The 16,525-nt window shown below is 56.6% G+C and overlaps 1 protein-coding gene across 1 annotated transcript in view; it reads left to right on the top strand.

The window, feature by feature from the left end:
• The window catches only part of LTBP2 (latent transforming growth factor beta binding protein 2), an 87,178-nt gene that overhangs the window by 59,938 nt on the left and 10,715 nt on the right, over positions 1-16,525 (top strand). The window contains exons 12-20 of the mRNA XM_054567274.1: positions 812-976; positions 1,231-1,446; positions 2,516-2,535; positions 3,377-3,416; positions 4,314-4,427; positions 6,608-6,736; positions 7,488-7,616; positions 11,133-11,252; positions 15,839-15,958. Of these exons, the coding sequence (XP_054423249.1) occupies positions 812-976; positions 1,231-1,446; positions 2,516-2,535; positions 3,377-3,416; positions 4,314-4,427; positions 6,608-6,736; positions 7,488-7,616; positions 11,133-11,252; positions 15,839-15,958 (1,053 nt within the window). The remainder of the gene's footprint in view (positions 1-811; positions 977-1,230; positions 1,447-2,515; positions 2,536-3,376; positions 3,417-4,313; positions 4,428-6,607; positions 6,737-7,487; positions 7,617-11,132; positions 11,253-15,838; positions 15,959-16,525) is intronic.

Here is a 16,525-nt window from a genome sequence, read left to right on the forward strand (position 1 = left end):
CGGAGGAGCAGGGAGTTGAACTTGGGCTGCTGAGTCCTGACCAGGGCTCCCCAGAGTCATCGGTTCCTTGGCGTTGAGTGTGGCCCCCTTCACCCCACCCTTTGTCCCCTTGTCCGGCCCTCTAAAGATCTCAGGCTCTTCCCATGAGGCACAACCTTCTCATCTTCTGCTGAGGAATCCGTAATATTCACTATCGAAGTACAAGCAAGGGGACAATGGGGGAGGCACTGTTGTTTTCGAAACCCAGCCTAGCTCACACTCACTGTGGTCCACGGATTTTGATTCATGGATCTAGCCATCCATCAGCCCAATCAGCATGTCCTGAGCATCTGCCTGCTCCTGACACTGCGCAGGGTGCCTGGGTTACAAAGGTGACAGAGTCCCTGTCCTGAAAGCTCCCCATCAGGCCTTTGGTTCTCACCTTGCCTCGTCTCTCTGAGGAGACTGGCCCTCAGAGCCCACTGCTCCCCACTCAGCCCCAGGCCCGTGCTGGGCTTTGGGAATCACTTGGAACGCAGCACCTGGAGACAAGTAGGCGCATCCCCACTTCCTGCTGCCAGGTTCTCCATGTGGGTGGGAGTCAGGGGTCCCCTCCAACAAGCAATGTGAGGAGGTGCTGAAGCACCCCACTACAGCTATTCCTCCTAAGGTTCTTGTGAGCATTTTCAGGGCCCCACACTCCCAGGCTGTGACACAGGCCAGGCCAATCTGAGTGCACGCAACTGGCCACTCCTCCATCCTCTGCCCTCTCTGCTGCGCTTTCCCCGCCCCCTGGCCAGCTGCCCATCCGCACCTGCTGTGTCTGTTGCAGCGGACAAGGCTGTCTCCATGCAGCAGGGCCTGTGCTACAGGTCCCTGGGGCCCGGCACCTGCACCCTGCCTCTGAGCCAGAGGATCACCAAGCAGATATGCTGCTGCAGCCGAGTAGGCAAAGCATGGGGCAGCAAGTGCGAGAAATGCCCCCAGCCTGGCACAGGTAACCCTTGGTCCCCGGCTCAGCTCTGAACCCCACGGGGCTTGCTCTGAGCCAGTGGTCCTTTTACCCCACCTGGACCCAACCTCAAGCCAAAAGACTCTAGTCTTCCTTCCGCCTCAACTCCTTAACTCAGCCTGGGGTCCCTCCATCCCTGCTGCCGCAGGAGCCTAGTCGCCCAAAGGGAGGGCAGGGAGGGCCCTGGGTTCCTGCAGGAACAGCATCCCTCAGCGTGCCCTCTGACTGCTGACATGCAGAGTCCTTCAGGGAGATCTGCCCTGCCGGCCACGGCTATACCTACTCGAGCTCAGACATCCGCCTGACCGTGAGGAAAGCCGAGGAGGAGGAACTGGCCAGGCCCTCAAGGGAGCGAGGGCCGAAGCACGACGGGACCCTGCCCAGGCCTGTGGAGAGGCAGCCACTCCGGGAGGTCACCAGCACCTGGCTGGAGGCCGAGACCATCCCTGACAAGGGTATCTGGGCTGGGGGAGGTTCCTGGGGGTTTCCCCTTCCCCCTTGGGTTAAAACACCTCAAAGAGCCACTGAGAGTTTATCCTGGACACAGTGCCTCCTCTCCGGAGCCTTGGGAAAGGGAGTTTGGAGCAGCAGCACCCAGTCCTGGGAACCTGCTCTCCCAGCCTGGCATGATGAGAACACCTCATGCCCTTCCTCTCCCATATGGGGTCCAGAGGGGCCCACATCCCAGGGAGCTGCTGATGCAGGTGGGAGAGGTCAACAGCAGCCCCCACCCCAGCTGGTCAGGCCTCTTCACCCCCAGGTCTGAGGCTGGTCTCTGCTGCGAGGCCTGAAGAGCTGGCAGGTGGATCCTGGGTGCCCCTGATCCCCAGTCCTGGCCTCAGAGTCAGAGCACTAGCTCCAGCTCAGCTCACTTAGGCCCTGGAGGCATGGGGCTGTGGGGAGACCGGGCTTGAGGCACCTCAGCAGGTGCTCCTGGGGAACCACGCAGAAGACATGCCCAAGTTGCTGGACACACAGAGCGCAGGGGGCCAAGGACGTGGTAGGACCAGGAGAACAGTGCGACGTCCAGAGCTGCTCCGGGAACCTGGAACAGACAGACAGGGAAGTCAGGACAGCCGTAGTTGTCATGGGACCTGGGCACTGGCCAAGCCAGGAGCAGCTCCTCTCCTTCCTAGAACTGTTCCCCTGGCCTGCAGCCCAGGCAAAGGGTGGAGTGAACTGGTGTGACTGGGAGGCTGGGGAGGGAGAAGGTGGCCGTGCAAGGAGGAGGTTACAGCTGGGACCCATGGGGTGGACTGACTCAGGCGGGGTGGGACTCCTGTCAAGAGAGACCTTAGAGGAAAGCAGATCGGGGACACGCCTTGTAGGCAGAGCCTCGGATCTGTGGTGACCAGTCTCCATGGAGGGGTGGTGGCGGGCAGAGGCAGGCAAGAAGAGTCCAAGGTCTCTCCCCTGCTGACAAGGTCAGAAGGTCACAGACTGAACCAGCCCTGGCCCTGGGTGGAGGGGATAAGGCAGCCAGGCTGCCCTCCCCGAGCTCACGCTCTCGCCTTTCCTTCCCAGGTGACTCTCGTGCTGGCCAGGTGAGTGAGTGCTCCCACCGGAGAGCTGGGCAGGCATGGCACAGAGGGGGACCCGTAGCCACCGAGGCTGCAGCACGGCGTCCTGTGAGGGAGGAAAGGGAGAAGGATGGAGTATATGTAGGATTTTACTTGGAGAGATGCTGAAGTGGGAGGGTTGATCTAGGGACCCGGTTTTATTCTAAAGGAAGTAATAACAGCAGCTACTGTTTATCAAGTAGCGTCTAAGCTTTCTTGTTTGGGATGGTCGGCGGCCCCCTTCAGAAAGGAAGTAGAAATGTGCCATGTTTTGGTTGTTACTCAAGCAGATGAGGTCTGGAACTGGTTCTAGATTGATTTCAAATTCAGCGGTTTCTGAGCTTGGTTTGCTTAAACCTCAAGGCCTCCTCTGTGGCGGCTCACGGGGAAGTAGAGGCAGAGCTGTGGGTGGCCTCAAACCACTTCCCCAGAAAAACATTCCAGGAAAGTGAATCTGCTTCTTCCCTCGCCAGCCTGCCAACCCCTCACCTGTCCCCTGCCCCTCCAGCCTGCATACCTGACTGTCCCCAAATACTGTTTTCCTAATGAGCTGCTTCCCTTTCTGGAGAACCACGTGCCATCTTCCCAGACCAAATCATTCCAACCTGCTATCATAGGATAGCTGAGATTAATTAGATGGAGACACAATGTGCCTAAAACAGCCTGTATTAAGAACTTACCAACTCTGGGAATGAATGAAAAAGTGAGTGAGTGAGTGAGTGAGTGAGGGAGTGAGGGAGTCAGTTGGATGGGGAGCCTGGTAGAAGGAAGTGTGTCATGGGGGTAACAGAGGAACCAAGAGAAACATTCTCTTGTTTCTGTGCAGGTCATAGCCAGAGTTACCCAAGTACCTGCCTGGGTCCCAGGTGAGTCGCTTCCCCTGCTAGCAGAGAAGGGGGGGAAGGAGAGGCCTTCATCTAGCAGTGGTGTTAGTACGCATGAGCTGTTACATGGGGCTCCAGTCAAATGAGGTCATGGATGACGATGTGACCTGTGAATGCTCTTCTGAGAGCTCCATGCACCTAAGCTGGTTAGGCCAGTGATACACAAGGTGCTTTGCAAGTTTCCCTACCACGGCATTTTTTCTGCGTTCCATGGGCCACGTGGCACATACAGGAGACCCAGGAGGAAGTCCTGGCTGAAAGGAGGGCTGGTCGGGTTCTCAGAGCTCTTCCCCCTGCGGCCTGTCTTTCCTTGGGAACAATTAGGGCTCTGCAGAGCCCAGCTTGGTGGTCACTGGGGTGGGGACTGGGCACTGTTCTGAAGTCAGAAAGCTGGGCTTCTGCTTTCTCTGCTATGAAATGGACACTAAGACCCGCCCTGCCACCTCCCGAGGCAGATGAGATGTTGATGATCATGGCAGAGCTCTGGAAACTGTTAAGCACTTCGCAAACAGAAGAAGAAGAATGCTGAAGTGGGATCCAGAAGGCCCAGCTTTGGCTCTTCTGTGTCCAGGAAGCTAGGTAGCCTTAGACACGTGGCCATTTCTGCGAGCTCCAATCTCCTCGCCGGTGAGGGGAGCGTGAGACTGGATGAGCTCTAAGACCCGATGAACTCTCAGGTTCTCTGACTCTTCTGGGGCCAGGCCAAGTCTCAGGAGGCAGGAGGGGTGACCGCCGTAGGCTCCACCCCTGGAGCTGGAGCTGCAGGGAGAAGAGAAGAGCCGCTGCCAGTATCTCCAGAGGGAGTGCTGCCCTCCGTGGGAAGGCCGGAGGCCAAGGGGCTGTGCCCAGCTGCTCACCCTTCTCTTTCCGCACCTACAGGAGATGCCACAGAAAGACCAACGCCACCACCGCCTGGACAGGGGATCCCAGGAACCCAGGAAGAAGAGCCCATGACCACGCCAGCCAACGTGCTGGTGACCTTGGGGCCCCCAGGTACCCGCGGCCAGCCCTGTGAGGTGTGACTGCCCGGAGCCGACCCCAGGGCCTCTCAGCCAGATGAAGGAGCGGTCTCCGGCAACTCCTGCCCAAGCTCCGTGCCTCCAGCCTCATCCCACAGAGGCCACGGGGTGCCCAAGCAGACACCGGAGTTCTGACTAGAGCACGGGTCCAGCCAGGAAGGGGAAAGAGAAGGGACACCTTGGGGGTCGGTAGGGTGGGTCATACTCAGAGACCTTCCCGAAGAATCCAGGGGGCCTCTAGGGGACAAGGAGCACTCGGAGTCCCCCGGAGCTTGGCTCTTGCAGGCTGTTGACCCTGAGTCATCTGAGTGCCCTGGCAGCAGGCAGCCTCCTGCCGGCGCGGAGGACTGACTTTCAGGGAGGAAAACTGTTCTAGTTCTCAAGGGTTAGCCGCCTGGGAGCCTGTGTTCGCTCTTCCTGCGGCCCTGGCCGGCTGCAATGGAGAGTGGGTGCTGTGTGGGGAGATCCCTGGCAAGTCCACCTTGCTCTGGAATGCGCCCTCCTCAAGGCTTATTGTTTGGGGAGAAGCAAGGCCGGTGTTACCTGCCACTCCCTGTGCATGTGTGAGCTCACGCGTGTTCTCGGGTGTGCCCTCACACGTGCCCTTTCCAGGGGCTTGCTGATCTCTCATCCTCACAGCCCAAGGCCACCTTGGGGAGAGGGGCCTTTCTGGATTTCCTCTGGCAAAGGGAGAGACCCTGGAGTCTGGTGGAGCAGGCCAGAGAACCTGGGTGCGGGTGGGTGTCCGTCTTCCTGCTTGACCGGGGCCTCCCGCTGCCACTGCCTGGGCCTCCGTCCTCTGGGCTCAGCGCAGTGCCCCCAGCTGCCCTCTGCCCACAGGCAGGCTGAGCCGGGTCAGGGGGCTCAGCTCAGGAGTCGGAGTCTCCGACAAGGAAAATGGGCCTGGGGGCGGGAGGGGTCCAGGCCAAGCTCAGCAGCAGCGCGAAGGGAGACAGACTCTCCCCGCAACCATCACGATAGCCTTTTGCCTGATCCCTCATCTGCCCTGTCTTCCCCCAAACATCCCTCTAGGAGGACATTTAGGTCCTGACCAGGGGTCCCCACGAGGCCCCAGGCTGACACGTTGAGCCAGGCCAGTAACAGAGCAGCCTGCCAAGCGGGCCAGTGTGCCTGTTCGGCTCAGTTCAGTTCAGCAAATGCTGTGAAGCCCCGCTGTGAAACCATCACAGGCCACATGCCAAGCCATTCCCTGGGTCTCCAGGGCCACTCAGGTCTGTGGGGCGGGGAGGGGGAAGCCCAGGGTGAGTGGGCTTCCCGCTAAGACATCAGAGTGCACACAGAGGCCAAAAGCATCGATTGTTCAGTCAGTGATTCGTGCATTCAGCATGTTGCCAGTGCAAAGTACCTTTCCAGTATTAAGGACAGAATCTCTGCCCTCTAGGCAGCCTCAGCCTGGAGGCCTGGTGAGTTTCCCAACTGCTTCTGAATTCAGTGTCTGTCTCCCCGCTTTTTACCCCATTACCACCGCCCAAGGTGGTCCTCATTTAAATTATTTTAGCAGGTCTCTCAAGGCCCCCTGTGCCTTCCCTCCCATCTTTCCGAGCAAGGGAGCATGGCAAGATGAGTGGTTTTTCAGAGGCAGCTCTGATCGCACCCCACGTTGCCTGACCCCCTTGCTTACGTGTCTCAGTGTGGCATCAAGGCCCTGCTCAGCTGGCCCCGGCCCCTCCCCCGTGCTTGCCTGGCAGTTCTCCCCAGGCATCCTGCTCACCAGATTTGTCTGTCGGTCTGTCTGGGGGAAATTGGGCAGGATTAGCCAGGGAAAGGATCCACTGGGCACTGCGGTGAGCGCTTGTCCGTATTCAGGGTAAGGTCAGGCTAGAGACCTCAGCAGAGCAGGCCCTGCTGGGACTCAGGATATTCATTGGAATCTACTTGGTCTTGTTTCAAGTGAGGTATTCTTTCAAGCTCCATCCTGGTAGGGCTCAGGGCCCTGGGGGACATCCGGGTTGGGGGGGTGGGGAGTATTTATACAGGCCATGCTATATATATGAGTGTGGGAGGGCCCAACCAAGCATGCAGTTAGGTCCTTTGAGCCCCCTGTGGCCTGCCCCCACACTCTTCCACCCTGCGCCGCCGCCTTTGCCCACCTACTACCCGGCCCTGACTTCTGCTTTGCTCTGTCTCTGACAGATATTGACAGGTGTGCCGCCGGAGCCACCAGCATCTGTGGCCCCGGAACCTGTGTGAACCTCCCAGATGGATACAGATGCCTGTGCAGCGCCGGCTACCGGCTGCACCCGAGCCAGGCCTATTGCACAGGTATTCCCTCCGAGCCCTGGGTGCACTCAGCGTCCGGGGCGGGTGGGAGCAGGGCTGCCGGGAGGCAGAGTCAAGACAGAGCCCAGACAGTGGAAGGCCCGTGTGGTGCTGTGTGGCACATGCGTTGAGGAGGAATGCAACCGCTGTGGGCAAACCTACCTTAGCCTTGGGGAGACCAGTCCCTGGGAGAAGCGTGTGACAAGTCTTCAGGACTGCAGAAGCGTGGAAAGCAACCCCAGAGCCCCCTGACCAGTGCCTGAAGCCCTCGGCTCTGAGCTCTGCCTGCCCTTCACACTGGCCTTCTTGCTGCCTGCAGAGCAGACCGAGGTCTGCCGTTGTTGTACCATGCCTTCACCGGAGCCATCCCTAGGGGAGAGGTTTAGGGGCCAAGACAAGTCATCGACTGCGGGCCTGATTCCTCCCACACCCCCCCCCCAATATTATTATACAAAGGAGACAGTCACTGTGCCTTGAAGGAGAAAGGAAGTGAGCATGGAACCATGGGGGGAGGGGCCACAGGGCAGGGAGGAGGTGTGGGGCAGCTGCCTGGTGCCTGAGCAGGCCCAGTGGATGGCTTCATGGCTCCCAGCCTTAGAGATATTCCGTCTCTCTGGCCTCCTCCGCTCCCTCATCCCCTCCTTGCCCCACGCACCATCCCTCAGCCAGCCCTTGGCATGGGCAGGTTACTGGCAGGTGCCAAAGAAAGGCCCCCTTGACCTCCCTCCTCACCTCCCTACCTCCCTATGCTCAGATGACAATGAGTGTCTGAGGGACCCCTGCATGGGAAAAGGGCGCTGTGTCAACCACGTGGGCTCCTACTCCTGCCTCTGCTACCCTGGCTACACCCCGGCCCCCTCAGGGACCACGCAGGGATGCCAAGGTAAGCCCTTGCCCTTGGGATGGGCGCAGGACCCCACAGAGAGTGTAGAAGCGGAAGTGGAGCTGGGCACTCACAGCACTCAGTCACAGCTCCGCAGCGTGGGGGTGCAGGGGCCCCGGGAACGAAGACCAGGGCTCTGAGCTGGACTTGGGAGGAAGCCAACCTACCCTGACACTGAATCTGAGAGGTACGAATCGAAAAGCAGCAACATTCACAAAGCCTTCGGCGAACTGTGGCTAAAGTCAAGAGTGTGAGGGTCCGGGACATGGCTAGCGAGGACTAAAAGCCAGGTCCCCAAACTCTGAATGACAGAAGATGCTTTCAATTAGGGAAGGGAGGGCGGCCCATGAGGCCGCTGACAGGGACTCCCGGCAGGCTGGGGGAAATATGCCCTTGTGAGCAGAGCACTTACTATGCGCTGGCACTGTCCTAAGCATTTTATTTACGAAGCTCATCATCCCAACCCCATGCAATAGAAATCCTTATACCCACTTTATAGTTTAGCAAACTGAGGCTCCGAGAGGTGAATTGAAGCACCCAGGGACCTCACACTTAGTTGTGGCAGACCTGGGCACAGAATCAAAGCCATTTCAGCCCTGAAGCATGGTTTGCATCCAACAACACACACTCCCTTACATGCGAAGTGAAGGACTGAATGGAGCAGAGGCTCTTCCAGGGAAAGGGAACCATTTCTGTAGAGCAGAGCAGTGAATAGGCCTGGCGTACCCTGGGAATAATGACAAATCCACTGTGACTAGAGCGTGGGGTCTGGGGAGGAAGTGGCATGGGCTGAGGCCAGTTGTGAAGTGACTTGAGCCCCAGGCTGAAGTGCTTGGACGCTGTCCCATGGGCAGTGACAGCCAGGAGAGATCTGGAAGCAGAGGGTGGTGATTCGGTCAGCTGGCTCTCAGGGAAGTGACTCGGGCAGCAGTGCTCCTAACGAGCTGGAGGTAGCGAGGGGAGAGGCTGAGGACATGGGGCTTCTCCGGGCTTTGCAGCCGTGGCCGCTGCTGTGGGCGGAGGCGCTGTTCTCTGCAGGCCCAGCCTGGGCGCTGGCCCGGGACCAGCAGTGGCTGCTGCAGGGAATGGTGTTGCCAAGACTGGCCCAGACAAGGCGTTCTGCTGCGTGCCGGCCTGGGCGTCCGGGATGTTTCTGCCAGACTCAGCAGTTGGGAGGGGAGGGACAGAGCTCAAGGTCAGTACTGCTGGCCCTAGGAGATTTAATGGGGCAGGTTTAATGAGGCCTTTTCCAGGACAACATCCACCGTCTAAATTTTACTCATCTTGTAAAACAATATCTTGTTATTTTATTTCATTAATTTACAATTTCTAGGATTCAAATAATATAATTGATTAATATGAATTATTTAACTATTAAATATTTTAAATGAGTTACTTTACTAATAAGTGTGAGTATCTCTTCGTAGGTTAGCCTTCGGGTTTCCTTACCTGGAAATTGCTTGTTCCTGTCTTTTGCTCAGTATCCCAAAGCTTGTTGCCGGTTTTTCTTGGGGCGCTTTCAGAATTCCTTACGTATTGCACATACTTGCCTGGGCTTAGGGACTGCATCACCCCCATTTGGTCCTCTGTCCATTATCCTTATTCACATGCCTCCCCCTTTTTTTAATAGAAATCTTTAATTCTGATGTATTGAAATTCACCTTTTGTCTTTTATGCTTTGGGGACTTTGAGAAGTTCTTGCCCACCCTTAAGTCACAAAGATATTCTCCTACATGTTCTTTCATTAAAGTTACAGTTTTGCTTTCACGACACGTTTACCTCCTGTGGAGCCCGTCGTCCGTGTGTTAGGAGCCAGGCCTTTTCCGTTTCCGTTTTCCTCCGTAGGGCACATCAGTCCCCCAGCCTCACCTATCAGACTGTCATCCTGGCCCCACCAGTTGGCGGGTCCTTTACCAAGTTCCCAAACATGGCCCTGCTCTGAGTTCCCTTTGCTCACCCGTTGGGATTAGCGCTTCTAAAGTGCGGGCCAGTTATCTCAGAAGTGCCTGGAGAGTTATCAAAATGCAGGTTCCTGGGTCCGTCTGGTCCTGCTGGTCAGAATCTGCAGATGGGGGCCTAGGAGTGTGCACTTTACACCTTCTGCCAGGGACTCTGCTGGGCACTGAGGTGTTAGGAAGTACTTTTCAGAGGAAAACACTGTCCCGAAGCAAATGATTATTATTCCATTCATGCAAGGTGTACTTTTGGGAGAACTGTGCCGGACACCGGACGTCACTAGGATAATAAGGCATGTTCTTGACAGTCACGGAGAAAAAAGCGAAGAAACGAACAGTTACCGTTAGGGCCCGGATCCCAGGGGAACCCTGGGAAGGGGCGTATGGGTCGGAGGGGAGAAGTGAGACTCACCTGAGAGATGAGTAGGAGGCAGCCAAGCTGGTGGGTGGGAGGCCGCCCCAGGCAAGGGACCGGCATGCAGCAGCTCCTGTGGCTGAAGCTAGGAGGTGCGTGGGAGGTGGGAAGCGAAGCTAGGAGGTGTGTGGGAGCAGGGGCCAGCTCTTGAAAGATCTTACATGCCAGGCTGAGGAGGTTGGATTTTATGGGGCAGGTTTAATACTGTTCCAATAATAATAATAATAGCTAACCTTTCTTCAGTGCCTGCCTTGTGGCAGGCAGGCCCTGAGCTAAACTCTTTACCTGGATTGTCTCATTTAATCTGCACAAGGACTGTGAAGTGCTTGAACCAGGGCTGGGGGTGGGGGTGAAGGTGAAGACTCCATTCATTTGACTGTGGGGCAGGGAATGGGGCATGGCCATAGCAACACAAAGCTGATCAGTAGAACTGGTCTTTGAAATGGGAGAACTCTGCTGGCCATCTAACGGAGCAGAGGCATTCGTGTGAACAGAGGCTTAGAGGCCGGTCCGGTGGGGATCAGCAATACAGCAAGATGGAGGCCAGGTGGCAGAGGCCTTGTGAGGCAGGCTGAGCCGGGGAAGCCTGGTGGGAGGAGCCCTGGTGGGGATTAAGCAAGGGAGTGGCATGACCAGGGTTGTGTTTTTGAGCCATCATGGGGCACCAGCATGCTTTGGAGCAATGGCATACACCTCACTGACAGTTCCTCAGCTGCCTGACGTGCTGTCTCTCATTTGCTGCTTCATCCCTAACCTTTAAGAAGGCTTGTAAGAACTCTAGGACCAGACCAATGCAGGGGGAGGTAGGAGGGTCAGGAGGGGGGATTTTGTTGACTTCAGATCATGTCTTATGGACTGCCACCTGACCTCAAGACCAGCCCTTGCATTGTGGTGAGGAGATAGCTGTGAGGGTCCCCATGGACCCCCAAATTAGCCTCCTTGGGAGAAAGAAACTCAGGGGTTTGCAGGGGCCTGAGCTAGGTCAGTCTCAGATCTGGCGTAGAAGCCCCCTGCCAATCATGGCCATATCAAGGATGCCTTCCCATGGGCCTCAGCATGGGCCTCCTTGTCCTTGGCTTCTGAAAGGAAGTCCCAGGACCTCTGGCAGGGCTGGCCCCAACTCAGGCCTTTTCCTTGTGCTTGCAGACGTAGACGAGTGTGAGCAGCCAGGGACGTGCCGTGGGGGCCGGTGCACCAACACAGAGGGCTCCTACCACTGCGAGTGTGACCAGGGCTACATCATGGTCAGGAAGGGACACTGCCAAGGTAAGGAACTGGGTGCCGCCCCACCATCTCCCCATGCACTGCTTGCCCCCAACGCCCCTTCCAGCTTGTCCCTGCCTGGGCCCCTTGATGCCTACCTAGCCCACTCCTGTGGACAGAGACCCATCTGGGAATATTGAGCCTTCCATCCCCTCAGCAATATTTAGCATCCCATCTGCCTCCTGAAGCCGAGAGCACGACAACTTTATGTACATGAGACCCCGAGGACATCCCTGTGTACACCTGTGCCCCTCGCTGTGAGTCATGGTGCTCTCCTCGTGCGAACAGAAGGAGCCGCTCTATCTGGGGGCACCTGGGGCATCAACCTTGGCCTTCTTGCTGAAGCTTTCAGGCTGTGAGCTTGTTAGGACTGGACCATATCCTAAGTGACCGATAATAATTGTCTATGTGTTGGACACCACCAACAAACTCTAGTTGGATGGATGGACAAATGAACGAGCCCTGATCCTTGCTGTGACATTGCCAACTGGCTTAAACCCGCCACTGTTGTGCCACCTCCTGGCAGCTCTGCCACTGCCACCTCCCTGCCACTGCCAGGCCGGGGTATCAAATGCTTGCAGGAGGTGGCTGGGGTTGTACGACAGAAAATTACCTGTCTTATATGTCACCTTCCCCCCTCAATGCCTCCCTTGTGGCTCTCCCCTGTTAAAACTCAAGCTTGCGTGACCAAAGGCAGAACCCCTCGTTTTCAATAGCCCAATGGAGACGGCAGCCTGGCCTCTCCAGGGAAACAGAGAGTGAAGGGAGTTAGCATTTGGCAGGTGCCTACCGTGTGCCAGGCACTGTGCTAGGTACCCGAGAGATCGCCTCATTAAAGCATTGCAGCATTAGGAATTCGACCTTAGACATTATCGAAAAGAAAAGCAAAACTACAGGAAATGAACCAAGCAAACACCAGGACATTAAAAAGATCTGAATTATCCTGAGTAGTCCTTGTCAAGGGCACAGGCTTTGGCAGAGACAGGCCTGGATCTGGCCCTTGTCTCGGTGTCTGAAAATGAAAACCATCATGCTCATGTCAGAGGCTCCTGCGAGGACCGAATAAGCCATACAATGTGCAAGTGCAGACCCTCCGTGAACACGGGGAAGTGCTACTGTCTGAGAGCACCATTCTTTTTCACATCCAGGCTCCCCTCATGCCCCAGACCACGCCCCCGATCGTCCCCTTCCCTTCCGGGAGCACGGGTTCCAGACACACACCTCGGCTGGGGGCTCAGGCTGAGCAGTGGCCCAGGGCAGATACTCTGAATCTGTTGAAAGAAAGACTGATGTAGCCTGTCCACTTCTCCAGGTTTCCACTGGCGACCACAGCCCCGGCCTATCACCCCGGGAGCCCGGTCAATTTCCTCTCCCTCTTTCTTCTTTTTCCAACGAAGAAATCGCTCTTTCCACTTGAACTCGAAGTCTCTGGTGAAAGGCCTGAGTGGTCTGGACAGCAGCCCATCCAAAGTCTCAATGGCACGTCTGTCGTACCAGGACTCTGGGTTCCGCTGGGAAAGGGTGAGACTGCCAGGGCTTTGCGGTCCCCCTCCCACATCCACGGCTGCCTGAGCTCCTGGCTCCTGACTGAGCTCTCTTCCACCCTGTGCTCGCACGAGGAACAGAGGCGGCACGCTGCCATTTCCTCCGCGAAGGGAGAAGTGCTCGCTTGTGGGGAAGCTCCAGAGTTCTCCCCATGTAGAGCGCAGGTTGGCACGCTGCTCCCAGGAGTGACTCTTTCCATGGATCTTCTGGGGTCTCTTCAGCAGCCTCATACCAAGAGGGTGAGAAGTTTTAGTCACATGGTCCCATTGCCTGATCCACAAACATTTGCTGAGCGCCAGCTGTGTCCCAGCCATGGATGGGCTGGGAGTACAGCAGTAAGTAAGAAGGAGGCTCCCACCCTTGTGACCAGGGTGAAACCTAAGCAAACATACTGTGGTCTTAGATTAAAATTCAAACCCGAGACTAGGCAGAACATCTGGCTCTACTCCAGGCGCCGGAACAGCCTCAGAATACCTGGTGACAGCAGAGCCAGAGCCTTTAGCAGGGACGGGTTAGATGTGGCATCCACTTCACGCAGCATCTTTATCTGGCTCCTTTTGATCACTGTGGCTAATGGCTCCCACTTAGAAGAGGCCATCATGGCTCAGGTGGAGAGTAAGGGCCTCTTAGCTCCCCTGCCCTCTCTCCGCCACCTGCTGGCAGACCTCTCAATGTGGTAAGGGTGGTAATCGCTGGCCAGGGCCCTGAGGAAGGAAGCCAGTAACGGCCTGCCAGGGTAGACTAGGTTATGCTTCACCTACAAACAGCCCCAATCTTAGTGATTTAGAACACAACAAAAATTTTTTTTGAAAATTTTGTAAGAGTTTATTTGAGCCAAACCGATGATATATGCTGGGAGCGAGATCGCAAATGCTCCCAGAACAGAGCAAATTTTATATCTGACCAATGCCACACGTCCATCAAGGGTCAGTTGGGTGTCCTGCCCCTCATTTCCTGGCTCTAGACAAGGCTAAAGGAATGGGCAGCATCTTGAATGTGGCCATTCTCCATGGAAGAAAGAAAGAGCCCTCTGCAGCGTTGCACACAATTAAATGCTTTGGTCCATAAATCACAGAGGTCTAGTCCCCTGGCCCACAGAACCACAAGGAGGTAGACACAAGCCCACCATGGCCCAGAAAGAGCTGGAATACTTAATGAACAGCATTCGGACCACAAGTCCCCGAATCCCCAGCACGGGACATTCCGTGCACCACCTCCGCAGATGCGCCCCAGGACACATCGCAGGGTTTTTTGCTGCTGGCACATCTGACCTTCTTCCTACACTGTCTGATCTCTGCAGGAGAGGTCCCAAGATTTTATTTTTTTTCTCAGTGCTGTCTTCAACGAGGACCTTTGCCTCCTCCTTGTTCTCTTTCATCCCCAGAGTCTTGCCTTCCTGAAGCAGGGATTGCTTATCATTCCCAAGGGCTTTGCCCCGCCTCCTTCTGGTACCTCAGCCGAGGCTAGCGGGCCACGGTGCCAGCTGCCCTCTCCCGGGCGGCCAAAGCGGTGGTCTTGGATGCTTCATTGCCTCCATCTCTGTCTCATTCTCTCCATGTCTGTCTTTACAGAAACCCTTACAGTAGCTTAACTTGGTGTCACCACACCCGACAGGGGCTCCTGGCTGCCCTCTTTCCAGAGATGAGACTTGTCTCAGTGTCCCCAAGATTACCCTGGAGCTCTGAGTATCTCCTTGTAGATACCCAGCTGAGCAACCACCTGTGAATGTCTTGTGAATGTCTTCCTCTTCTTCTGGACCCTCAGGATGAAATTTTGGTCTTGAGAGGCCCCGGCTCCCTGGATCAGAGGGCTTTCATGTGCCCTTTCTCCTGCAGACCAAACAACCTCAGGGGAAACCATTTTCTTCCTCCACTGCAGGGCCCAGGTGCTTTTAGGCGCTTTTAATGACACTTCTAGCCTTAGTCCCTTGACAGAAGGCCTGTGTTCTGACCCATGGCCCTCCCTCCTGCATTTCCTCCATGGAGCTGAGTAGGTCTTCCTCCTGGGCAGTAGGACCTCTTGGTCTGCAAAAGCAGGTAGACTTCCTCCAAGACATTGACAATGACCCAGTTAGGAAGAGTAAACCCCTCTGTTTCCTCTGGCGCTCAGCCAACCTGTGTGTCATGAGTGGGAGCCTTGACGCTGGGCTGGAGAAACAAAGTGTTCTCCCGCAGCCCCACCCGAGTTCCGTCCCTGTGGGACGCCCTTCCTCCCTCAGTCAGACCTCTGGGGCCTTGGATATGGACTCCTTGAGATGCCAGGTCTGGTCGGGAAGAACCCTGTGCGCATGAGCTCCACCCCCTCCTTGTTGTCACTCTCCCAGCACTGCTGCTCCTCCCGCTTCCGCGTCCCCTTTTCCCCTGCTTGTCCAGTGGGTGCCAGGGCTCGTCCTTTCTCTGGACTTTCCTGGGTCTCACCAGAGTGGGTGCTGGGAGCCCCACATGGTCCTTGGCTGGAAGAAAAGTCTTCTCTCCAGCAGAGGGACCTTGCCAGCATCTGCGCTTAGCTCTGCGCCAGCCTCGGCGCTGGTCTTGGCCACCTCCAAGACCGGGGGCCATCGTCAGTCCTCATTTTCTGGTGCAGGAAGTCCATTTTGCCTTTGTCACCCACCTGCTGATCTATTCTGGGGCCTGCTGTGCCAAATATGTACAATCCCAGTAATTGTCACCACTTGTAAAAAAACAAAAACACAAAAAACCAGGAGTTCGCCAAGGGAGAGCCGAAGGCCGTTCCCACCAGTTCGGCTCACAAAGCCGCGCTCCCTCGCCCTCCCACAGCCAGTGGTCACCACAGCGCCTCCCTGCCACCCAGGGAATCGCCCTTTCCAGAGTTCGTCCATCTCTCTTTGTCCTGGACTGTGGGTGGGAGGTGGAGTTGGGAACACAGGACAACACTCACTTTTTCCTACTTTCCATTTGTACAGAAACTGCCATCCCTCCCTCTCTCCAACCAAGGGCAGGGTCAAGGATGTGCCTCCTCACAGGCCTCCTCCCCATGTGCTGTGGCTCCCAGGGATGACCCAGGGAGGGGCTGTTGTTTTGCAGATATCGACGAATGCCGTCACCCTGGCACCTGCCCTGATGGGAGATGCGTCAACTCCCCCGGCTCCTACACTTGCCTGGCCTGCGAGGAGGGCTACAGGGGCCAGAGCGGGCGCTGCGTAGGTGAGGGCCATGCGCCAAGGCACAGAGAGGACTGTTTGGCCTTGGGACCTTTGGTTAAGCCCACACACAGGGAGAGAAAGAGGTGGGCAGAGGGAAGTGGTTTGGAGGCTCTTGTCCTTCGTCACCTGGCTGGGTCCCCGGCTGACGTGGGGCATAAGATGGGTGTGCGTCAGTAACTGATGCTCTGCTCTCTGAATCAGCTAGGGTGGGGGCCACTTTGGCTCCTTGGTCATATCCTTTCAGGAGCTACGGCTCAAGGTCCCAGAAGCTTCTGTGGCTGGATCCTGCTGGGTAGAGTGAAGTGCCAAGCATCTTAGGAAGAGGCTATATCCGGTGGTGGGAGCTAACAGCCAGGCCCTGCTGGGGCTTCCTGGGAGGAGGGGTCTCCTGCCCTCTGCAACCCAACAGCAGTATCTAAACAGCAATGCCTAAGGAAGGGCAGGTGCTCTTCTCCCTCCACTGTGGGCTATGTATCAGCTGTGGGAGGAAGCCCTTCCCCCTCAGCCCCCGCAGGAAGGAGGGCCTGGAGTTTAGAACGCCAGGAGGGACTGAGTTGTGAATAGATGC

The sequence above is a fragment of the Pteronotus mesoamericanus genome, unplaced genomic scaffold (genome assembly GCF_021234165.1).
Source record: "Pteronotus mesoamericanus isolate MK-2021 breed Mesoamerican mustached bat unplaced genomic scaffold, CSHL_Meso_final contig_182, whole genome shotgun sequence".
Taxonomy (NCBI): domain Eukaryota; kingdom Metazoa; phylum Chordata; class Mammalia; order Chiroptera; family Mormoopidae; genus Pteronotus; species Pteronotus mesoamericanus.